The 27,071-nt window shown below is 37.5% G+C and overlaps 1 protein-coding gene across 2 annotated transcripts in view; it reads left to right on the top strand.

The window, feature by feature from the left end:
* Positions 1–10,940: 10,940 nt before the first annotated feature.
* The window catches only part of LOC126831174 (uncharacterized), a 112,291-nt gene continuing 96,160 nt past the window's right edge, over positions 10,941–27,071 (top strand). Inside the window, exon 1 of one of the 2 annotated variants that reach the window (XM_050561877.2) lies at positions 10,941–11,370. In XM_050561877.2, the coding sequence (XP_050417834.1) occupies positions 11,265–11,370 (106 nt within the window). In that variant the 5' untranslated portion in view covers positions 10,941–11,264. Of the gene's footprint in view, positions 11,419–27,071 lie in introns of both variants that reach the window. The other variant, XM_050561881.2, reaches the window with a different exon arrangement.

Here is a 27,071-nt window from a genome sequence, read left to right as displayed (position 1 = left end):
TTTTAAACGGTTTAAAAGAAATTAAAAAAAGGACATAGTTAAATTTTTAGCAATTATGAATCTTAAGTTTACCAACACTTTTTGGGTTGATTTGAGGTACCAAACTAACAATAAGTGTCCTCGTCTTGCATGGTGATATCAATATCTTTGTTGTGTATTTTGTGCACGGTGAACAGTCCATTTGCTGATTACACTATTTTGCCTATTCCGTTTTTTAGGACTTCGAATTTTGTCTAATGGGTTGGATTGTTCGTACTTGGTTTTATTTTGTTGTTGATACATTATGAAATATTGACCCCAAAAACAAAACTTCGGATACCAAAGGTGCTATAATGATGAAACAGTGCCGGGTAAAGCCTATTCGTAAATTTGGGTTATCGGTCGGAGATTGTGGGGGGGGGGGGGGGAGGGGTACCCCTAAAAGGTATAAGAGACAAGTTAACGTTAACACCACTCGGTATATCGTCATATGAAAGAAAGACCTCTAAAGCCTTAATTTATATGTTCATTATACATTAATGGGGTCTTAAAAACAAACCATTTAGATTTATTGTGTGTACATTGTTTAGGCAAATTTTAGCCATCTTGGATTTTACCAGATTTTACCGCTTTAAAGGACCAGTGAACACAACAGGGTATATCTTCAAATGAAAGAATGACCTCAAAAGCATTAATTAAACCAAACGTTTGGGATTTTCTTGTACATTGAATTGGTGAATGTCGGCCATCTTGGATTTTACTTATTTTACCACTTTAAGGAACCAGTTAACACTACTGGCTATAACTTCAAATGAAAGAATGCCCCCAAAAGCATTAATTTATATGCTCATAATACATTTATAGTGTACTTAACCAACAGTTCAGGGTTTTCTTGTACATTGATTAGGCAAATGTCGTCCACTTCGATTTTACCGCTTTCGGTGAGCAAAATTTGGTAAACATTGGGGATTTTATAAAGTACGCCTAAATAAATGCAAAAATGCATAAAAACATTTTCTTGCTATTTTTGGAGGTTATAATCATAAATTCACTGGACAACTTAATCTGACATTTGCGTTTGTGATTTCTGCGTATTGCGTCTTGTCCGTAGATTTGTTTTGTGTAGGGCCTAATTGTGTGGTGCAGTTGCCTTGCACTTACAATTATCTTGTTATGTGTTTAAAACAAACTTGTAGCGGTGCAGGATGGAGGGCCTGGCAAGGAACATTATTTTAGCCGTTCGGATGCAAGTATTCATTAGCACAGTCGGAGCAGAACAATAGGACGTTAAACTCCATTACATTTGCCCATTCGTTTAAAACGAACTTACAATAAATGATAACCATTCAGTTAGTAATACTGATGGTTTCGTTTATCTCCTTGTTGATTAAAATAAAAAAAACCTATATGGAATAACATTTACTGGTTTATTAACTAACAAGCAACGTTCAAGATCAACCTAAATAGGCTACATCCGGAACTCTGGTACCGGTGCATCAAAAAGATATCATTTTCCGAATAATGCGTCTTCTAGTCGCTGCATCTATTAATTTCACTTATCAATTTCCCACAGTAATTTGGTACATATTATGCAATATGAATACAGACACTTTCTGCATTAAAAGCGCGTAAAAGGTGTTATGTTTTAGTCTTTAAACATGATTATTCGCTGTTCTTACTAGTTTAATCTTAGCAACACCGGTATGACCGCAAACTGATTGGTGTAACCCAAGTATTACTTAAATAGACCCAATTTTGAGAACTCTTTCTGTGCTTTTTAAAAAGATTTATTTCTGCTTCAATATCAAATCTTGACGAGGGAGAGGTCATCATGAAAGTTGATGCCATTATAGGCTACAATTCCTGCGAAGTTCAACATAATCCGACTATAGCCTAAATGTATTCTGTCTGTAAATTGTTCGCAAGAAAGGTTGGACTGAAGAACCCCGGACGCAAGTGACGACAAAATATACTATAAGATACAACAAAGGACTTATTATTTTTTATCGGGAAAATCGTCCAACATGAAAATTCAGGCGTTATTTCTGGGCAAAATTGTTTTGAGGGGAAATAACTCTAACAGAATTAAATGGCTCCCCACATGGTGGCTTTGATGTTTTTGAAGTTGACAAGACGTGAATTTTGATCGACTTGATCGGTGAGATTTAGTTTTGCGTGCAAATCCAAGGGCCGCGTGAATGACGTATCATTACCAAAGAGGCCTACGCCGATTTGATGTTCAACTTCACTATGTGCACCCGTCGGGATATATCATATTTTGGGGATGGGTGTGTCACGTGTGTAACTGTAACGTGTGTCAGCTTAACGAGCTAAAATACGCCCTGGGGATGAGGATTCTGAAAAGAATAGTTCCTGGGAGGGGAGGGGGGATGGCCTTGTTATAAACTCTAGGTCCAGATAAAGGAAGGAGGCACACCAATTTCTTTCAAAATAATTTTTAGACGATTTCGATGATCGTGATGCTTATTGCTTAACATTGGATCCACGGCTGTATCATCATTTTTACCCCCCCCCCCCCATAGTTTATTTATAGTGTAAGAATAAATTTTGAAATTTGCGAATTAAAGAGAAAAGTCCAAAATCGACAAAAAATATGAACTGTAATTACAGTTATTATATTGCGAGAGGAGTTGCAGTAGTTGGGTCTTCTAGGGCCTGAAAGTATTCGGTAGGCCCGGTTAAGTAGTTAGTATTTATAAGTATTATTTTTTAAAGACGCACTGGGGCTTTGAAAGTCTTGTCAATTACAGTTTGTATAAAACTAATTTTCCATTTTACATGATTTGACTACGAAGTTACATCGGCGCTGTTTAATTTAGATTGCACAAGACTTTAAAAGACAGATTGCCAGGCAACGAATCAAACAGCCCATATCGTCAGAATGTATCAGGATTCTCCCTGGGGTTAATATAGTTCAGATTTTAAGTCTGTCAGACGACAAGCAATCTTTAGCAGCTAGACAGACGGTCGACAAAAATTCTCAAATAAGGCTAAACACGGGTAATAATTCTGATAGTAATTGTCAGAAATCGTTGAAATCTATAGGATTCTCGTGAACATTAACACTTTCCATAAATTAGATGTTAGCTTTAGCCTCTACCGGTACGGTCACATTACAGCTGACGTGATCTTATCACAATTGAAAAAAATCTGTTAAGCCTACGTTAAGTTAGAGACGATATAAGTTTCAATTTACGAATCGTACACACATTTTATTGTATTATATATACATGTACATTGCCTTCAAACCTACTCCGTAATCCTGTCTGATTACTATTCTTGTTAAAACTCCATGGACTATACAATTAGTATTTGTGTAAGTTGCCTAACTCAGCCTACTCCGGAGATGAGATTCTAATCATGGTCATTTCTTATCACATTTTACTATATTGCACCGAACACTTATGAATTATGATAGGATTTCGCAATAATGTGGTAACTGGTTTGCAAGGGATTCCGATAGCGCTAAATGACGCATCGAGCCTTTAAGGTACAAATTACTATACTACACTACAGGAGAGATATTTCATTTGAATCCCGTGATCATTATTTACTTAGGCCTACAAATGTGACCTCTATAGTTGCTAGCAATATTATATTTGATGTAAGGAAATTCTGGCCAGATTTATTTTTTCTCAACAATTTACATGTATTACCAATAAAACATAGAAAAATCTGCAACGGCTGGAGTTGTCCTTTAAGCCCCTTTCCATCTACAGACTTCTGTCTGAAACCCTACGTAATGCACAAAAGTAGGTGCATAACATTTAGCTGGCCTATACTTTGTATGTTTATATGGAATATCTCGTCTTGTTGAGCCAGGTAATTAATTTTATTATTAGTTATTGAATTTATTTAGCATGCGGACCAATCGTATTGTTGGCAAAGAAAGTTGTTTTACTTGTAATTTAGCCAGGGATAAGAAATTAAATAACAGTTAGAAGTAGGTTGGTAGAACCAGATGCATATGCTTAATAAACGAAAGTCTCCAACAGCATAAATGGTTTATGACTGTTTTCCCTGCCATAAGTTTAAAACTATATTCGTACTAGACTGCTGCAGAGATGGGAATAAACCACATCAGTTCACCATAGAATATGTCAGCCGAGCAAAAAATCGCTGCGAATTGGCATAGAATAAGAGGAACTTGTAAAAAAAAAGTCTTTCGGTTCATTGTCCGAGTGTTTTTTTGTTTTTTTTCAGGTTCTGCGGTTCTCTTGTACTAAGGATTAGAACCCCGTCTAATGCGGCAGGCCATTGCCCTAATTAAATTGTGACCTTTTGAGTAACAAGATTGTTTTCCCCTCTGGCTTCAGCCAAGGTTAAAACTTGAAACGCACCATAATTATCTGGTTTGGTGACATTCTTTTTCCTTTCAGCAAGTCGTACATTTTATTGTGGGGGATTTGTTAGTGCTGTGGTTTGAGAATGGCTGTAACCTCACGATCCAAGTTCGTCTTTTTCTCAAGATAACTTTAAAGCCATTTCCATTCATTCCATCCAATATTTCGTACACAAAATTTGTTATTAGGCGTGTTTAATTGCCGTGAATCCATATCTAAATTCTTTCTAGATTTAGAATCCAATTTTGATGTATTCTAAAGATTTTCAAATCGAATCCAGATACATGAATATGCTAATCTGTCTGGTGGTGTGGTCTTCAGAAATCAAATGACGACGGTTGATCCGGATATTGAAAGATAGGTTAAGTTTGGATGCTTGGCACACGAACGTGAGGTAAAAATATGTTAACAGTCTTAAGACCAACTAGAAATCAGCCGGATTTCTTCAAGTTTGGGAATGTGACCTCAAAGATTTGTTGAAGAGAATCCTGTCATCAACCTCTCAAAGACAATAAATAGTAGCCCAATTATTATCTATTCAGATGGTGTATTGTATAAGTGTCATATTACACTGCTCTATATTTAGAATGTAACACTAAAGCTAGATGGGTTTGGAATCAGATTCTATGAAATTTGAATAAGAGAATAAGAAAAACTAATCAAATTAAACACAGAATTAAACAAATTTAATAACAATTTAATAAAATTTAAAAAAATTGATTCAAATATTACATAATGTAATAATAAGCTTATTAATTTGATGTAATATCTACAGCAGCTTGTCTAAGCCAGGGTATAAAATATCTTACATTATTTTACTCATATACTTTGATATTGACCAATTTGATGTTAACCAATTAAATGATTTTGGAACTTTTTCTTGGGGAGATAAATATTCACAAGTAAAACAAGGGTTGTTGAGCACATTACGATTGTATAACTCTTGCCAATTATATATTGATTTCTATAGAAAGGGGCCAATATCGAAATATTAATGGCCTATTGATCCATCGTACAATACTATTTACGAACTTATCAATTATCAGTAAAAGAAAATTTGATCCAAAATTATCTATTTTGGTGCAAAAATATGAACATTTACTGATTATTTACATACAGGGAAAAGGTCACCCCAAAACAATCTACATGTATTTGTTATTTAAAAGAGCTAACTCGCTAATATTTAGGACCTAGAAATTGACACAAATGGTTCGCAACACAAATAATAATGTAATATGAATGTACATAAACTGATTTAGTATTTATTGCGCATGCTCTCCAGATAGGAATATGACGTAACCGTTTGAGTTACTTGTGGAATATATCTAGCCCCGTCCTTCTAGTCCCTTGTTATAAATGGCACTTAAAGGCATTCGTGAACCGATGGTAAAATGTTTATTTTGTCTTACAATCTTATGGAAGCCTATAACTACCATTTATAATTTCTACTTTTCGCCCCTTCAAAACACGTAAGTCGAAAAGTGACCTTGAAAGTAGAGACTACATCAACTTCTGAGGCGAAAAGACAACAGTACGACAGCAAGCCAAAATCAAAGGTCGCTAATATCGCCATCAATACTAGACTTTATAAACTATTTTGTTAACGCGAATTTATTGTCAATGTCAACAAAACAGTACACCTTTAATAATGTATTATAACAATATTACTTATATTCTCTGTCACCACAGGGGGATCACGTGGCTAAGTGGGTAAGACGCTAGCTCGCTAGCCTGGAGGTCGGGTGTTCGATCCCTGCATTGGCCGAGAAAGTGCATCCAGATTTTCCGGCGTGGTTCTCCCTTGTCAGTGATGCAGGACGGAGGGGCTGACAAGGAAAGCTGTCTAGTCGTTCGGATGGGACGAAAAACCGAGGTCCCGTGTACACATTGGCGTGCACGTAAAAGATCCCTTGGCAGTTGGAATTCGATATAAGAGTAGGCCGTAGTGCCGCTGTCTGGGCAAAATTTCCCATATAGCACACTGTATGGCGTATGCCCGTCTTCATTAGCCCAGGTTAGGAGCAGAACAGTAGGACGTTAAAACTCCATTTCATTTCATTTCATTTCTGTCACCACAGAGTTCTTGATGTGGAAATTTACACGGAAATATTTATTTATGGCTAGGGATATGATATCATATCAGTCTTATCTAAATTAGATCCTGCTTCTTATCTAAATTATATCCTGGTTATATATATTATATCCAGGATATATATAATATATATAACCAGGATATAATTTAGATAAGAAAGATATGATATCATATCCCTAGCCATAAATAAATATTTCCGTGTAAATTTCAACATCAAGAACTCGTAGTATTATTCTTACAATTTCTCGTACAATAGGGGCCACAAGGCAAGAAGTTAGGCCCGATATACGCGAACATCAAACCGAGATCTTTGATACATAAACATATAATATTAAGTTTTTTTCAAAACCGGATACAAATTGTTAGAGGGACCACAGCCTTCGATCCGATTATCACAAAATTCAAACCCAGGGTGTAACGGTGTATATTTAAACGGTTTTTAAAATCGGGTATAAACTGTAATTTTTGGTACACCCGGGGTCCATAATCTAGGAGGTTACAGACCGATATGTGCGAATATGGAAAGAAACAAAAATCCGTGGAATATAGACATATATTTTAAGTTTGATCAAAATAGGATAAAAAAATTGTGACTTCTACAGTGTCCACAACCTTGGTATTATATACTTTTATACTATTTGCGAACGAGGAGCGGGCAGTTTCAATCCGATTTTCATGAAATTCGAACTCAACCATCATAAGGGTGGAATGGTGATATGTTAGAACAGCTTTTAATATTGGATAAAATGCCAATATCAAAAGGAACCGCGTGTCCACAAATAAATTGTGGACTGACAGGGGCGACTCAATACACGTCCACTTGAAAATATGGGCGTACAAAAATAGCTCAGCATGATAAAACTTGGTTTTTGGAAGACTAAACAACTGATTTCAAAGACTTTATATGAAATGAGATTTTTATTTTAGAAATTAAAATGTTAAGTTATTTGATACTCCCACTGGCAGGTTAATAGTTGTCAACGCTTATGTAATTTATATTAGGGCAATACTACTCAAGACGGACATGTTGTTTAGATCAGCATACCAAGCAATTAAAATCAGTGAACCGGACCAAACCCAAACATCCAAAATTTAGCACTTTTTTCTAGATAGTCCTAGCACTGTTAAAGACCATTGAGTAAGTTAGGAGGATTATGAATCCATTTCTGATAATTTCAGTCATTTAGCGCGTTTGATTTGATTATGCTTCTCTCACACAGTGAAGATTATCCTTGCAAATATGATTTTTTTTTAAATACCCTGCAAATTGGCCTAAAATCATAAGATTGGCCCGGAGAATTACATGAAAATCCCTTGCCCATACCTCTGCCTTGTCACTTATGCTACACAGTAACGAATATGACGACGGATGGACTTATACGAATGCAATTCGCCATCAATTGGCGATGATCATAAAGTGATCTCCAGATATTTGTGTTTGTTTGTGAGCATTTGCGGTCGTTCATGGGATGTTGCGAATATTAGGAACATACTCCTATAATTCGCCATGATAACATAGTCTCATTACTTTTGCAATATTGTCGTGAGCAATAGCAAGCCATTCTCATTGATGGCAAGGCATTTGTAGTGATCGTAAGTGAAATGAAATGGGGTTTAATGTCCTAGTGTTCTGCTCCTACTGGGCTAAAAAAGACGGACATACGCCATATGGTGAACTATGAGAGAAATTTTGTCCGATCAGCGGCGCTATGGCCTACTCTTATTTCGAATCACAACTGTCAAGGGTTCTTTTACGTACATGCCAATATATACACGGGACCTCGGTTTTTCGCATCATCCTAAGGACTAGACAGCTGTCCTTGTCAGGCCCTCCGTCCTGCATAACTGACAAGGGGGAACCACGCCGGAAAATCTGGATGAACTTTCTCGACCTCCAGGCTAGTGAGCCAGCGTCTTACCCACTTAGCCACGTGCCCCCCCCCCCCCCTTTAGTGTTCTGCTCCTACTGGGCTAATAAAGACGGACATACGCCATATGGTGAACTATGAGGGAAATTTTGTCCGATCAGCGGCGCTATGGCCTACTATTATTTCGAATCGCAACTGTCAAGGGGTCTTTTACGTACACGCCAATGTGTATACGGAACCTCGTTTTTTGTATAATCTGAATGACTAGACGTTGTCACTTGCCAGACCCTCCGCGTTACACCACTGACAAACTAACAAGGGGGAAACCACGCCTGAAAATCCCGACAAACCTTCCCCGCCAACGCTGGTATCGGACATGTGGCTTCTAGGGTAGCGATCCAACGTCCTACTCACTGAGCCACCATGGCTCCCAAGTGATCGTAAGACATTCGTAAGCACTGATAAACATTTGTATGACCTTATTTTTTTCGTATCATTTTGAGCCAATTTGCCACGAATTTCACATTTTCATGTAAGGACATTCGCCAATGTGTGAGAGTAGTCGCCTGCCGCCGCCGAATGAAGGAGAATGCTAGGAAATCCTTACAAATGCCTTGCCAGCAATATGAATGGCTTATAATTTCTTACTAAAGTATTGTGAAAGCAATGAGAATATTCTTTCTTGGCGAATTTTGGGAGCATGTTCCAAATATTCGCATCACCCCATTAAAGACCGCGAATTCTCACGAACACCTACGACCGACTGGCGATCGCACCTTGTGATCATTGCGAATTGGTGACGAATTTTATTCGCGAGGCCATTCCATATATACGCCACTGTCCCTGTGTGAGAGTAGCATTATAACGGATAAGGAATAACATCCCAGTGCTTAAAAAACGAATTTCTCACAGAGCTGTGTGTCATTTAATTGACAGTTTTATACGGCGGGCTTTTAATAGTTGCAGATCAACAAAAAATGTTCTGGTTGCACGAAAATTTAAAACTATTCAAGACAAGCTAATGGTACTTTAGACAAGCTATTTCCGGTTTGGACAAACGAACAGTTTGGGGAAACGCATAACTGACCTTTATTGTAGTCTAAATTATAAACTAAGGTCCTTCCAATAGCCCATTTTTGTTACTCTTTGATTTTGTCAACATATCCGTGTACTTAATATAATAGAAATAACCATTAGACCTATCTGATATCCCTTGCATTTAAGGCATCTTGGAGTTTAATGAGGACGGTTGATTTTGAGTAGTTTCGGGGCAAAATTTTGTGACAAAATATTACTGCTTCTCGAACAACATGTATACACACAGCATTTCAGATGCCACAGAAGTTTATAATCACTGTCTCGAAACAACTATTGAACTAGGAAAAATAGAGCTACATTTGAACGACCAAATCAGCTCACAATTCACTTGTAAACGTAACGGGTTTATGGTCGACCTTGGCAGGTGTTGAACTATAATACTATAATATAGAACTAGATCAGTCTATACCACCATTCAACCACACATTGAGAGAGAGAGAGAGAGCGAGATGGGTTTAACGTCCACTCCACACAAACTGGGTCATTTCGGGAGTATTCCCTTGCGCGCAGGGGTCTTTGACAGCGGAAGGAAACCGGGTGGGGGGGAACCCACAAGATCGGACAGGTGACCCTTCTTCTTGTCGCGTACAAGAGTTTTGCCTAAGAAGTGGAACAGTATAGATATCTTTACTAAATTGGCACCCATGTAGACCCACTTCTGAAACTCATAATTAAGTTGGCACATTTCTATTTGTCTTTTTCTGTAGACCACTAAAAACTCGACCGAAAAAGGGTCCGTTGTACTTATTATTAGAGACATTTGGCAAGCGTAAATTCCTGGTCCGTATCGATATTGCGTGTGACGTCATCAATGTCTGGGTATTTTTTATACGTGATACGGCACACGGATACAGCAGCACGTATCGAACAGCTTTAATACGGAAAAGATCCTATAACATCGTTGTCTTTTTACAGTCTTTTTTGCTACTTTTAGACGCTGAATTGCTGTACCATAGAGTTTTTATGAATCTATATGTGTATCCCAGAACACGAAGTTGTATATTTGATTTGATTTAACCATGATAAAGGCTGGAGTTTATTCATTATTTTTGATGAGATTTTCTCGGAATTTTCATATTTTTCCTGTTTATCTGCATGCTGGTTGATCTACGTGCTAAATTTGGGGAGGTATAAAGGGGTATATACGACATATTCATCGTTGAGGTCCATTGGACACAATGTTATATTAGACATCTCCATGATCTGTCGCTTCCGGCAAACTACTCGGCATAACCGTACTGGCCAATGTCAAAATCATGATCTTGTATCAAAAGTTGTTATGCGTCTAAAAATGTTAAATGCAGCAAGTCTATTCAAATACGTTATCTCTCCATAATGTTAATAATGTATGTTATTCCTCGCCAAATAGGCATATCGCATGTTGGCTTATTCCAACAATAGGATGAACATATTTTATAGTGTTTGAAACCCGAGGCAGCTTTACTCAGGAATTTTGATAGGACACACGTACAAGTAGTCGACAGAGGGCTTCGCTATTTCTTCAGTTTCTTACACTACCTTCGTTTATCCTCTAGTCTTTTTGTCTCAACAAAACCTTATTGACACGGCTGTAAACTTAAAATTCGATGTTTTAAGTGGGGATGTGAAGATTGGCCACCCGCCAGACGTCGGGAACATCAATGATTGACACACGCTTCAACTGTCGTCTGCTTTGGTTTTACTCTGCGGTGTCCACCAAAAATGGTTTCTTGTGCACGTTTGTTTCTTCGATCATTTTCATCAATTAATTGACAAAGTGATCGTTAATAGTTGATTGTTTTAAACTTTCCTGTTTAACTGCATCGTGTGAATGTTTGATCAAATTCAGATGGGGTAAACGAAGAGCTGACCACCCCTACAGAAATGGTACCGTCCAGGAAAGATACATACAGTGGTAGAGCAGATGTTAGCGAGAAGTTGGATCTACTTGTGGAAAGAGGGAATAGCTACGTATGCTATATGTTAGAAGGTGGGTGATATTTAACGACTCCACTAGGGTTTTAATAGACAATGCCTGGTAAGTTTGTATTGATTTACCTACTTTTGTTTTCTTTTTTTACATTCTGACATTAATTATTGATATTACTGTGGTTACGATAATCGAGAGGCCTTGTTTACGTTTTTATTCGGTCGAATGAAAGGCGATGACACGTCTGTAATATTTTTGACATGCGTTCTCTGTCTATATGTTTATACTTAATTCCTTAACGGGATCAATAGCGGATATTGAACATATTGTATACATACACGGGATTTGTATATCAGTAAATATTTTTATACTTATATCAGTGACATGCAATCACTTCATTTACGTACATCTGTTCAATAAGGATAAACGAACGGTATTCAATATAGATGTCACATAACAACATCTCGTTGAATTAAGAAACCTTTTTCAAGCTGTCAAAATTCTTATATTCTCGTTTTACGTATGTATGTATGAATGTATGTATGTATGTAAGTATGAACACGAAGTATACTTATTTAGTTTTAATTTGTGTAATTTTGCGAATGAATATTTTGAAATGGATGACGCAGTATGGAAGAGGATGATAAATGTAGTGTGTGTTATTTATTGAAATTACAAATATATCATGTTGCCTTATTGTTTGCAAATTGGAATAATAATACGGCAATGTTTAGTGTATATTTGTACTTAAGGTTGCACATCCATACAGTAACATACCACCCATACATACTATATACCATACAGCACACCTGAGTTAGTGGTATGCTGTAAATAAAAATAGACTATAGTCCTAACTAGTTTCACACATACCAAGAATTTATGTGTAAAGTCCCAAAACATGTCTATTAGATGTTGACTTTGATCATAGATGTAAATAATACTTGTTTCAATGTGATGGATAGGTAAATAGATATTACACTATAGATATATTCATATACACTGGTATATATTATAGGAATATTATGGGATATATGATAGTTGTACAATAGATAATTAAAGGTCATATACTCTATTAATATGATCATTAAGATTCCTATGTGTGTGCTCTATAGATAGATAGATATCAAATTATTATAGCTTATAAAGAATAGCACGCACACACCCATATACATACCAGGACGCGACATGTTCTTGGTATTTCCTAATTCTTAAAATTTGTCATGAAAACTACATAACGTACAAAAAAGTATGCTATGTCCAAATTGTCGTTATATTAACTACAAGACGATCCTTAGTGGGAGCGTGTCCCCCCTTGTCAGTGATGCAGGGCCTGGCAAGGAAATCTATCTAGTCGTTCGGATGGGACAAAACACCGAGGTCCCGTGTAGTCATAGGCGTGCACGTAATAGAACCCGTGACACTTGGAATTTGATATGAGTAGGCCGTAGCGCCGCTGTCCGGGCAAAATTTCGCTCAGACTACACTGTATAGCGTGTGCCCATCTTCAATTTAGTGTTCTTAATTAAGTGTTTAATAATCAATTCGATGTGCAAGTTTGGTGTCAGATGTTGATATCAACTGTTGATTATTTTATGTTAAATAGATCTCATCAATTTAAGCCACACACCACGACCCACCAATAATTCCGTTACTATACAAACCACATATACATGTATGTATATAATGTGTATAAGAATATTACACGTTCAATAAAAGCTAAAGATGGACAATTCTTTCTGCTTCTTCAAGAATGGATACTGTCTTCATTTACCCAGTCTGTGCAGAACAGTAGGTTAAACCCCATTTCATGTCCTCAATAACATAGATCATAGATGGATGACCGAGTGGTTTAAGGCCCCATGGCCTTTCTCCTGTTTCCTCACATTGCTAAAGACACCTACGAAATCACAAGTTTGTGTCGAGTGGACGTTAAACCTCCCTCTCCCCCCTCTCGCTCTCTCTCTCTCTCTCTCTCTCGCTCTTTGAAATTATAATAGCTATTAGTGCGTGTGCATGTTTTAATATCTATCTGTTAAACTCATAGGCGATTCGGCGGTTTTTAAAATGTTAAACCGGGTTTTCTTCTCCCGAATATTGCAGTTCTCTTCGCGTGTTGTGTAAAATTCTTTGAGTGTACCCGTTTCTAAATGGAACTGTATAAGACGGATTCCGATGTCAATAGCAGAATTGTTATAAATAGTCTTCAAGACGTAGATTACAAAAATGCACTGAGTTGATATTTAAAGGAATTATGTGGAAATTTTCCAGATGCCAGGAACTATGGCATATAGATAAAATTATGGTGTTATATACAAACTAATTTGCAATGTCTTTTTTGCTAAATTGTTTATATATGTTACTCAACTAAGGCTTTAGTTTATAAAACACATTTTTAAAGAGAGGTTTTAACAACAAGCGTTAAATCGATAGATAATTGAAATAATTTCCTACCGTTGTCTTAAAATGAAACTGATAGCCGTTCGGATAGGACGAATACCCGAGGTCCCATTAGCGTGCACGTAAAAGAACCCTTGACAGTTGAAATTCGATAAAAGAGTAGGCCGTAGTATCGCTGTCCGGGCAAGATTTCCCCCATAGCACACTGTATTCATTAGCATAATTTGAATTATTTCATTTAAAAGGGGACTACGACCATGGGGTGTGGTTATTATGAAATAAGTGTAAGTCGCATTTGTTTTTATTTAGTGATATTTTAATCATTAAGTAGTTTTAAAATTTCACTAGCGATTGACCGGACGTAGCAGGGGTTTAGCCATGAACTAAAAGTAGTACTAACTGTCCGAAACCGACAGTCACAAATATTAGTATAGATAGATATAGTACGTGACAGGATGGATTGTATACTCATTGTAGACTAATTTAATTGTACGACCTATCCATTCCCTGACTCTGTAATGCAAATTCGATTATTGTTATACCAGTTATGACTTTATTATAATCGATTAGAATTGTTCCAGTATAAATCTTCCACATAAGATACCAATAGTTAGTGCAGGGAAACCACACCACACACAACTATAGGAATAAACAAACATGCAAAAACACCTCAAGCAGTAAGACAAAACCTGGACACCGCAAACCATTGTTAAAAGCAAGAATTCTCCTTAGTCTCCTTTAATAGTTATCATTCATAAATCTGTTAGAATTTAATTTTTGTATTCAAGTATAGGTTATGGTGTATGAACCATTGCCGACGTGAAAGGAAGACATTTATTACGTCATTTCCTATAAAAGTATTTAAAGTTCATACTTTATTGTTTTCTTCTCAGATATATCGGATATAATCTACTTAAAGTCAATTAGGTTATATAATGTCTACACTGAACTTTTATAGAAACAATAAAACAAATTTTGCATTACTAGAAATAGAAGATTATCACCGAACAAGGGAACCTAAATGTGATTTTATATAATGCTGATTTATTTTTGAAGGATGTCATTCTCATTTGCCTACAAAGATTTACGACTATAAAACAAAGCCAGTGTTGAGTTACCGCCGATATTTTTGTTGCACTGTCGACGCATTTGGCTCAAATTAAACTTAAATGAGCAAAAGTAGGTAGGTTATTGAGTATTCGTCGCAGTCATCAGACTATCCTATATTTTACTTGCTGAAGGTGACATCAAACATTCAGAGTCTGTTTCCAGGTTTTTAGAGGAGTTCTCTATGGCGTCTTTGTTCTCGAATTTGTTGTGTGTCCGTGTACATGTACATGGTCAATATACGTATGAATGGTCGATGCAATGTCTCGGTTTCCTATTTCACAATCATTTGTTTATAAAGTGTACATGTCTATTATAATGTCGATATCTGTCATGTTTGTTGATTTAAGCACATGACTGAATATATAAGAAAACAATAGTACTTGTATACTTTATGTATCGTATCGCATAGTGGAGTGAAATGAAGAGGGGCATGCGCCAGCCCCCCCCCCACATCCTGCTCCACTGACAAGGGGGAAACACGTCGGAAAAGCCCGATGAGCTTTCTCGGTCAACACGGAGAATTGAATTAATTGGTCTAAAATTAAATATTAGCTGGAAAATCAAGGCTATACTTACCCAGCTTCCCATTATACAAAACGCAAATGAATTTGTAAAGTTATCTCGACCACCTGGGTGCTTGGGATATGCTCGCATATGGTAAAATAAAATAATCTGCGATTGTTATCGAATGGAATAAAGATTAAAAAACATAAAAATGCCTTGTTTCGTCGTGCTATTATTGTTGGTGCATTAAAAGCTAACATCGTCAGCTTAAAGGACAATATTGGTGCCAGTCATTATCAAATATGTGATAGAGCTGGTTAAATACATTCCAAATATAATTTTAACACAGAGATCATTGCTACGATAGCTGAGTAATACAGGTTTCCTGAATCGGAAGTGACGAACGCCAAAGGAAAACACGAGTCCTACCTCTATATAACTGACTGATGTGACGAGTGATAACAGATACACGGCCGAATTTCTGCTCACTAATAATTCCTTTGAAGACCAAAAGTTGTTATATGGGACTGTAAGAGGATACCTAACAATTTAATAAAGTAATTGAATGTCATTAGATAAGAGAACACGAGAAAAATAGAAATAGTCCGTACATTCCCTTGTTTATATTCATTCTATACCTTATATAAACATGGTAATGCACGGACTTTTTCTGTTTTTCTTTCGTGTTCTCTTATCTAGTGGCAGTCAATTCTTTTTATGAATTGTCAGATATCCTCTCACAATCTCACACAACAACTTTTTATGGTCTTCGAAGGAATTATTAGTGAGCAGAAATTCGCCAATATATCCGTTATCACTCGTCACATCAGTCAGTTTTATAGAGAGATGACTCGTGTTTTCCTTTGGCGTTCCTCACTTCCGATTCAGGAAACCTGTATTACTCAGCTATCGTAGCAATGATCTCCGTGTTAAAATTATATTTGGAATGTATAATCGGGTCGGGAGTTAGCCTCGCTTTCCCATTTTTCAATTATTAGTGAGCAGAAATTCGCTCGTATATCCGTTATCACTCGTCACATCAGTCAGTTATATAGAGAGATGACTCGTGTTTTCCTTTGGCGTTCGTCACTTCCGATTCAGGAAACCTGTATTACTCAGCTATCGTAGCAATGATCTTCGTTTTAAAATTATATTTGGAATGTGTTTAACCAGCTCTATCACATAAGTGATAATGACTGGCACCAATATTGTCCTTTAATCCTTGACGAATTGCTTGCATTACGCACAACTGCACTTTTCTGGAGCGCCCCTTTAAATAATAAATAATTGGTAAACGCACATAAGTGCTAAGGAAATATTAAATTATGCTGTACAAAATACCCTCGTAATTATATACAACAGATCGTGCTTATTGTTTTGTCCCGGGGGGCAAAGGGCATTTCACAGTTATCATTATACACGTAATGGGATATCAGAGCTTCTGTGCCAGTCAGTGGTCTTGATTGAGATCAATTTGTCGATGACATTTTCTTTGAAATTGTTTCATAATATATTATGATATATATTTAGGTTATAACATTAAGGAGTACTATTTTCGTTAGTCACAATCAGTTATCAGTTTAACAGGCCAAAATCGCTATTTGCTCTTAGATTTGTTTTGTCTATTAGCATAGAAACAGACCACTGACCAGTATCGTAGTAATATACTATTCAAAAAAAGTAGGGGATATTTGATTTTGGGGGCATAATACTAAAATATGCAAATGACTACGAAAAAAGTCACTATAGAACCTAACAGAAGAAACATTTCCAGTTACATGTGACGCCCAAACGCACCAATAGCTACCGCATGGAATGCAGGTGATGCTTGGGATCATCATGGGGGTCCAACCCAAGATTTGCACGACTCTGACTTTGAATGTTACAGTCATTGTGGCATTGAATTCCAGGGTGGAAACATCAGTTTAATTGTTTTAGTGACCAGAAAACAAATTTTGATATGCGTCGGCTTACCCAAAATGAAAGGTTACGTGCCCTTGGCATGCTACAGATCGGCACAACACAGGCGGTTGTGGCGCGGACGATGAATGTTTCTCAGTCTGTCATAAGCAGGCTATGGTCCAGATACCGTGATACACAATCTGTACAGGACAGACCACGCTCAGGTCGACCAAGGGCGACAACTCAAACCCAGGATCGATTTATCCGTACCTTGGCCTTGAGAAATCGTGTCATCACAGCAAATCAGATCAGCGCTCGTCTTCAAACAGACACTGGTGTGAGAGTGAGTGGCCAGACGATTCGGAATCGACTGCATAGGGGTCACCTTCGCGCCCGACGTCCTCGCGTGATCCCTTGTTTGAGAGATCATCACATTCAGGCAAGACGTCGTTGGTGTAGGGATCGTCAACACTGGGATAATCGACGCTGGAGCAATGTGATGTTTTCAAATGAGTCAAGGTTCACTGTTGGACAGACGTAGGAGGGTGTGGCGTCGTCGAAACGAGCGCTTCCAAGACGTTAACGTCATCAGACATGATCGATTTGGGGGTGGTTCTGTTATGGTGTGGGAAGGCATCACTGTTGCTGGAAGAACGGCTTTACATGTTGTTGCAGGGCGTGTTACAGGCCAGTACTACCGGGACAACATCTTGGCAGTCCATGTTGTGCCGTTCGCACGACGTCATGGCCGCCGTTTCATCTTCCAGGATGACAACGCAAGATGTCACAGGGCCAGGATCGTTACAGGTTACCTCCAACAACAGAACATCACCACATTACCTTGGCCAGCACTGAGTCCCGACCTCTCCCCCATCGAGCATGTCTGGGACATGCTTGGACAGAGGTTACGTCAACGTCAACAACTTCCTGCCAATGTCCAAGAACTTGCTGCTGCGTTGCAACAGGAATGGGACAATCTGGACCAAAATGACCATAGACGTCTCATTAGGAGTATGCCACGTCGGATCAATGCTTGTTTGGCAAACAGAGGAGGATTTACCCGTTACTGACTTGGTTGTGATGCTGTGGTAACTTTGCTGTTTGACCCCGGGTATCATTTTACCCTTATAATGGTCAGTCTGTGCCTTACTTAGTCTAACGATCATTTGGAATAAATCGATGAATGTGAACTTCATTTCATTTTGTCATTTGTTTCTTCGTCAGTTTCATTAGGTGACTTTAATAACACTTAAAAATCAAATATCCCCTACTTTTTTTGAATAGTATATATAGCTTTAGGCATCTGTTTATATACACTGTGATGTGTATATATATATATATATATATATATATATATATATATATATATATATTTAGTAACTATAAACAAGTTAATTGTATGATAATTACTGACCTTCGAGCACAATGTGGGCTATAATTATAATGGCTTCTTGTTCTTCAACTTGTGAGGGTTCCACAATTACTACATTATATAGAAAAGCTACAAATAACTCGGACAATCTCAACATATTATTAATTGTTTAACAAAGATCAGTTCCATATGTGAACTTATTGCAAGAGCAGAGCATATCGGGTGTTCTAGGCAAAGAGACAGAAATGGAGTTTAACGACCGTCCGCTTGACACAAATTTCGAGACTAATACATGGTTCATTTCTAATTCGATACCGCGTAGAGGTTAGGTTTGAACAGTGAGAGGAAACCGGAGAAAACCCACGAGGTTGGACAGGCGTTTTTACTCCTTGTCATGTACATAAATCTAGAGCTGTCTGTGTGTTAATGATTAGTAATATTAAAGATACATTACTTAAGAGTTTAATAAAGAGTTGGTCATTCTTGCTATAATAATTCAAAAATAGATGATAAAAAAAGAAAATATTGAAAATTTCATTCAAATTACTTCATTCTCGGCCAAGTTATCATTATTTGTAGTTTTGACAAGATGTGTGAACAGTGGTAACCAGGGCACTGGTATAATCGGGAGTTAGCCTCGCTTTCCCATTTTTAAATTTTAATTTTTAAATGGCGAACCGTTTTAATCTAGTTAAAATATCGAGTATCCGATGCCATCGGGAGTCGATTATGGTCTTGTTTTGTTAATAATGTATAATTAATAGTTTATATAACATTTCAGGCCTAAAGAAAGACCTGCAATAGGCAGATTTAGTTCTTGCATAATGTATGTTTAAGTAATAAGTAATACCGAGAGTTATCAGAGGATGTGTAATAATATACTATTCAAAAAAAGTAGGGGATATTTGATTTTGGGGGCATAATACTAAAATATGCATATGACTACGAAATAAGTCACTATAGAACCTAACAGAAGAAACATTTCCAGTTACATGTGACGCCCAAACGCACCAATAGCTACCGCATGGAATGCAGGTGATGCTTGGGATCATCATGGGGGTCCAACCCAAGATTTGCACGACTCTGACTTTGAATGTTACAGTCATTGTGGCATTGAATTCCAGGGTGGAAACATCAGTTTAATTGTTTTAGTGACCAGAAAACAAATTTTGATATGCGTCGGCTTACCCAAAATGAAAGGTTACGTGCCCTTGGCATGCTACAGATCGGTACAACACAGGCGGTTCTAGCGCGGACGATGAATGTTTCTCAGTCTGTCATAAGCAGGCTATGGTCCAGATACCGTGATACACAATCTGTACAGGACAGACCACGCTCAGGTCGACCAAGGGCGACAACTCAAGCCCAGGATCGATTTATCCGTACCTTGGCCTTGAGAAATCGTGTCATCACAGCAAATCAGATCAGCGCTCGTCTTCAAACAGACACTGGTGTGAGAGTGAGTGGCCAGACGATTCGGAAACGACTGCATAGGGGTCACCTTCGCACCCGACGTCCTCGCGTGATCCCTTGTTTGAGAGATCATCACATTCAGGCAAGACGTCGTTGGTGTAGGGATCGTCAACACTGGGATAATCGACGCTGGAGCAATGTGATGTTTTCAGATGAGTCAAGGTTCACTGTTGATTTTTTGGACAGACGTAGGAGGGTGTGGCGTCGTCGAAACGAGCGCTTCCTAGACGTTAACGTCATCAGACATGATCGATTTGGGGGTGGTTCTGTTATGGTGTGGGGAGACATCACTGTTGCTGGAAGAACGGCAGTCCATGCTGTGCCGTTCGCACGACGTCATGGCCGCCGTTTCATCTTCCAGGATGACAACGCAAGATGTCACAGGGCCAGGATCGTTACAGGTTACCTCCAACAACAGAACATCACCACATTACCTTGGCCAGCACTGAGTCCCGACCACTCCCCCATCGAGCATGTCTGGGACATGCTTGGACAGAGGTTACGTCAACGTCAACAACGTCCTGCCAATGTCCAAGAACTTGCTGCTGCGTTGCAACAGGAATGGGACAATCTGGACCAAAATGACCTTAGACGTCTCATTAGGAGTATGCCACGTCGGAGCAATGCTTGTTTGGCAAACAGAGGAGGATTTACCCGTTACTGACTTGGTTGTGATGCTGTGGTAACTTTGCTGTTTGACCCCGGGTATCATTTTACCCTTATAATGGTCAGTCTGTGCCTTACTTAGTCTAACGATCATTTGGAATAAATCGATGAATGTGAACTTCATTTCATTTTGTCATTTGTTTCTTCGTCAGTTTCATTAGGTGACTTTAATAACACTTAAAAATTAAATATCCCCTACTTTTTTGGAATAGTATACCACCTGTCAGTAGGATAATAAACACCTGCTATTAATGTTAATGACAAGTATTACTTTGTTACAGTGTCTAGGTTAGACTCACCCGGCACCTTAAAACTATTCCACTAACATGCATTAAAATAATGGGAAGGAATTCACACTAGGTGTCTAGGTTAGACTCACCCGGCACCTAAAAACTACTCCACCAACATGCATTAAAATAAAAGGAAGGAATTCACACTAGGTGTCTAGGTTAGACTCACCCGGCACCTAAAAACTACTCCACCAACATGCTTTAAAATAATGGGAAGGAATTCACACTAAACAAATTCATAAAAGATTACAAAGCCACTATTAAGAGAGAGAGAGAGAGAGAGAGAGAGAGAGGGAGTTCATAAAACTAGACTGGACAATGAATAATGTTTGTCTCGTCTATTACAATAAAACGCTCATAAAATTTGACTAGCATAGAACACAAGCAACGAAGGGCAACCAGAAACCCACAAAAGTAAACGGTTAAAGAGTTATCATATCTATATCCCATGCTGTAGTTGTTAACATGTCTTTTACAAGACAATTCCTCAAATAAAACTAATCGCTACAAACTGTGTTAACTTCCTTATCCTTCGCTTGTTCCTCATTTCTTTAATGCCTCCTAGAAGTGTCTACCTGGGAAACGTCCTTATTGTATTCTCGGGAGTGAAATTCTAACATGGATATAGATTATCCCTTAATCCGAACTAATTGAAATTCCATGTGGTTATTTATTGTATAGAAAATTGCCACAAGACAGTTTGACCAGACATATTGATTCAGTTGTAAATAAGACAGCCCCAGGTTGCTTGATTTCTTCTACTTAAAGTGTTCAACACCCACTCTTTAACTGGAACCCATACTGCCATTATGTAAGCAAGCTTTGATAAGCATGTACGAATGTCAAAGGTTTATCTCTTATACAATGACTACTTTAGTCGTCTTTATTGTATTACAGAAGCTATCTTATTGCAGCATGTTAAAGATAATTAGTTAAGAGTTAAATATGCTTATTGAAAATCGTTCTATAGGCTTCAAATGTTATAAAAATGATTAATTAGACCTTTATTTACATAACAAGCCCAAAATAAATCAACCCTGTAGACCCTCGGATGGCTTGGATTTAAACAGTCGTCTATTTAATAATTAAATCATTAAATGGCTGACCAAGCTAACGTTTACCGTTAATCACTGACGTTACTACCGGAAACTGCCGATGATAGGACTGACAAACATTAAGAATGTTACTACTTGATAATCGAGAATATGTGGCGAAGCTATCAATCAAACGATTGACAATTCTCGGAGACGATGTGGAGACAGTTGATGCCTTTTTCTTGTCCAAACTTCCAACAGTGATAATTTCGTTCAGAATAAAGTAATTTGACTGAAATTTTCAATATTTTCTTTTTTTTATCATCTATTTTTGGACTGTTTCATCAAGAATGGCCAATTCTTTATCAAAATCTTAACTCATGTATCTTTAACTATATACACGCGAAACTCACTCGTCGCACTAACAATATATCACCACGCCTGACCCTAGAATCTAGGCAACGACGCTTCACAACCGGTTAATTACGGTTTGATATGGCATACATGAAACAAAGTTTAATAATATTTTGATTTTTGATATTCAATGGCATAATTATTGTATTTGAAAACACGGAGATTAGTTCTACATGGTAAACTGAAGAAGACTGTCGAGTTTCAAATATTTGTGATCATCAGTTGCGGAGTTACACCCCTGAATAATTTGTCCCTCAACAATTAGAAAGCCTGACGATTGTGTTGCATGTTAACTAATGGAACGTTCAACTACTGTGGATGTTAGTCATTTAGGAAGAGCAGCCATTTCAATTTCTGGAATTAACAGCAACATTCTCTGTTATATCGCAGACAATTCATCAAGTAGGAAAGTTGACTGTTATACAGTCTGTCCGTATACCTTTAAATGACGCATGGCTCTATTCTTTGAAACCTTTAAAATAGACGAAACTGGGCCCAAGAAGCACAGATTAACTTAGTATGGATGTATATAATGTAATTTATATTCAATTTTTAATTTTTTTATTGTAATTTTTAATCAATCATGTTCGGTCAAATCCAAATTGAATGACAGTCGTGTACGCCTGTTTAGTCCATTCTACACGTGTTTATTATTATTTTGTCGTTTGTGAATCAGCCATTACTAATTACTTCTGCGTTGTCTTGTAGGATACGTTTTTCTTTGTTCATTACAAATAACACCCGAAACCATAGAATACACGACTCGTGTACTGATTTTAAATGTTCATTATGTATTGGATATTACCATATTTTCGCGGCAAGATAACAACATCAACATTGATTGAACTGGACCAATATTGAATTTTAATTCGTGTTTTTAATTTTGAATTTATGGAAAATATTGAGTTAAAGGTATAGCTCCATTAAGAAATACCACTGTATTATCTCCAGACATCAACGTTACGTGACATCCACAACTCTCGTTCTTATATATTCCTTAATATCTTATCTTATCTGACCTTTTTTCTGAAGCTTGCTTTGACCTTTAGATATCCAGTTATTTGCTAATGGCATACTTGTGTCACTGTCAAGCCGGATAAAAGGAATTTATTTTCTGATCTTTGTACATGAAAAAATATACTGGCCGAATTTATGATATATCAGCATCTGGTCGATTATTATTGTACAGTTAAAAACTCTTTGTGTCGAACTTTTAAGGTCAGTACATTTGTATTCGGGAAAGCACCGACAGAGAGGGGTCGTAATTATCCTGAAAGTCTGTGGAATGATTTCCCAGTGACAAAATGTCCGAACATCGCACATCTTTCAAACATATTGCCGAGATTTTATTTCAGTATCACAGCAGGAGTAAAAAGTAGGTACATGTCACTATGATAACAAAATGAAATGAAAATGTTGAGTTAATTCAATAATTGTGATAAATCAAATGACCAGGCTTTGATATATGTCTCCATAAGTGATCAAAAACCAAAGCAATGGATAGAAATTATACTTTTATAATTTAAATCTGAAAAATTTAGAGATTGGTTCTTGTTGCTGTTTCAGTGTTAATACACATGGTACTTGAAAGCTCTTGTATTTCATATTTATTAAAGATCACCAGCACCAACCCCACCCCCCACAATCCCAGCCGTCCGACAATTATCAACAATATAGGCCTATGATATGTATAGTATATACTCGACATATGATGCCGGTATTGAACTTTTGTTCTTTAGTGAAAGCGAAAAAAAATGTTTAACTGGGGAGTTTACAATCAGAAACTGTGCGCAGATGTTGCAAAGAATACTTTAAAATATTTCCTTGTTTATTAGTTGAAACCGTTCTATTTATGGCGCGGATTATAGTATTTAAGTGGTCTTGAAAAAGTGTATCGCTGATAAACGACTCTATTATCAGGAAGACACTTACTGTGGCGTTAAATATCGATTAAATGAAATTTTGATGTTTAAGTTGATAATACAATAAAAATTGAAATCTGAAATATTGTTTCAATTGGTTGGTTCGAAGTTAAATATAGGAGACGTGAGATATTTGGTATATCAGCATTGTAATTATTACGATAAAACATCAAAATCTTTATATTATTAAATATCACTGGATCATTGACTAAAATGATCACTTCTGTCGCTGGACAATAACTCGGTACAGACAATCACTGACCAAGGGATAGCAGGGTAAATCTAGTTTGGATCCCCAATTTGATGTAGCAGCCAGATAGATTGAGATATTCGAACTTATCTTCGAATTCGTGCGTGAGGTTGGCAGTCATGACTCCGTATTCTCAGGTACTCACAGGAAACAAGGATGGTTCTGCTATACCCCGAGTCCAGTTGAATTTCCATTTAACACCCGAATGGGTCAGACCCATACGTGGTTATATGGTAGGAATGATGATGATCGGATTTCCGATACACTGGTGGCCCGTGGAATGTGCCGCTTATTTTGTATAAGTTTCATGGTGGCCAGGCAGCACTTTACCCTACAGACTTTTCACTCCGCAGTTCCGCTTTAGGTTGCAGCAGAGTTGGTAATCTCAGCCAGCCAGCACTCTTTTTACTTTAGCGGTCCTCGAAAAGGGTTAGAATGTATGTCCGTTCACATCTAATTGGGTCTGTTTTGATCTGGACAGCAAATATATTTACCCACTCCATTTCCTGTCCCCTATTTCGCTGGTATTGGTCCTCATCACTACTGTTGGAAGTGAACCTAAACCCCAATTATTAACGTGACTGAAGATGTAACAAACGACCTTCATACAAAGTCTGGATTAAACATTCAACACCATTTGAATCAACCATTGGTCTGTGTTAGTACTTCATCCTCAATTTTTGAAAGAAATATTGGCGATAAAGGCTCAATACCACTCTTGTTGTAACTGAATAATATCTCCCAATCTTTATTCTGGTCAACAAATTGTACTGTTTTACAATATTCCAATTAATTGATGATAAAAATTTCATCTTAACACATCTAATTTAAAAAATTGGAAAAATTCAACTAAATGATTTGAAAAGCCTGACGTAAAGCTTTTCAAATGTGACTTGGATTTAAAAATATTTTTGAACCCTCTGGACAAGTAAAATAGGATTTAATGGATAATTTACACAACAGGTAGGACACTAACACATATAGTACTTAGAATAAGGCTATTTTTTATTTTCTGGAGCTGTCAAGCCAGCAAGAGTGTTATTGTCCCTTTAAAATATTTGATATTTGAACAACCATAAAACTTATAAAGTCAAATACACCAGAAAGTACCGGAATCTGTCAACTGATATGAGATATCTTACAATTTCGATCCCATATCCTATGTATGAGCAAATACTTAAGGGAATGGGTAAAATTAATGTGATTTATTAACAAAGTGTATGTGTACGTATGAATACTGTGAGAAGTAATTGAGTCACGTTATATGCAGGGTTAATACAGTTAATTCTATACATATAAATCGTCTAGATCATGATGATCTTTCTTTAACTTACTAGACGGCTCTCATAGAGACAATCCAAAGCGAGTGTAATCGACCATATTTACCCATTTTCAGTATACCAATGCAAGGTAATGTCAATTCCTAAATTTTAAATTGTAATAGTCATTAAGGTCACTTACTAATACACCGTATACACACTGTACCACTGGAGGCACTGGTCGCTTCAAAAGTATGTTTATAGAGCGGGAGCCCAGGGGGTTAACCTAGCATTTTGGGGCGTGTCTATTAGGGGTAACCCACCGCACAAACTATCTGGCAATGGTCATTCATGATTCCTGTGGTGGTACTGAACAACTCCAAAGCTGTTTTAGGTGGTACAGACTTCAGCTAATCTAGCCTAGCTATGGTCTGGAAATTAAATAACTCTTGTCATGGATACTCCACCACTACAAATGTCTGGCAATTACATAGCTCTGTCAGGGGTAACCCACCACTAGAAATGTCTGTCAGAGTGTTTTCGTAAGACCTGAAGATGTATGGTACACTTTTGAGCTAATCTAGCCTAGTTGGGGGGGGGGGCATGGCATTTTGGGCGTGGAATACCACACCCACCACCAGAAACCCGGCAGACTTACATTCTGATGATACCAGATAGACATGCCATGATACCCTATCGGAGAAAATTGGTACACTTTTTTAGCTAGGTTGACCCCTTGGGCTCCTGTTCTATTATCTCCTGTGCACCGAAAAGGGGAGTTGATATAGCGGTTGCACATTGTGTGCTGGTGGAACTGATTCACTGACCAGGAAGTTCCGGTGTTCGCCGAGAAAGTTAAAATGGATTTTCAAATCTGGTTTCCCCTTGTGGGTAGTGCAGACCAGAGGACCTGGCAAGTAAACAGCGTCTAATTTTTCGGCTGAAACAAACAAAGCAGATCTAGTTTTCTTCACTGGCAGTACACTAAAGATCCCCTGAGAAGGAAATAGCGCCACTGTCCGGCCAAAAGTTCCTCCATAGCACACTACATGGCGTACCTGTATCTATTAGTCGGGTTGGTGCAGATTTAATAAGACGTTAAACCCCGTTTCATTTAACTTCCGTCGAGGTACATTGTAAATTTGAAAAAAAAGTTGATTTTCTATAG

The sequence above is a fragment of the Patella vulgata genome, chromosome 8 (genome assembly GCF_932274485.2).
Source record: "Patella vulgata chromosome 8, xgPatVulg1.2, whole genome shotgun sequence".
Lineage (NCBI taxonomy): Eukaryota > Metazoa > Mollusca > Gastropoda > Patellidae > Patella > Patella vulgata.
This window is presented reverse-complemented; position numbering and strand designations above follow the sequence as displayed.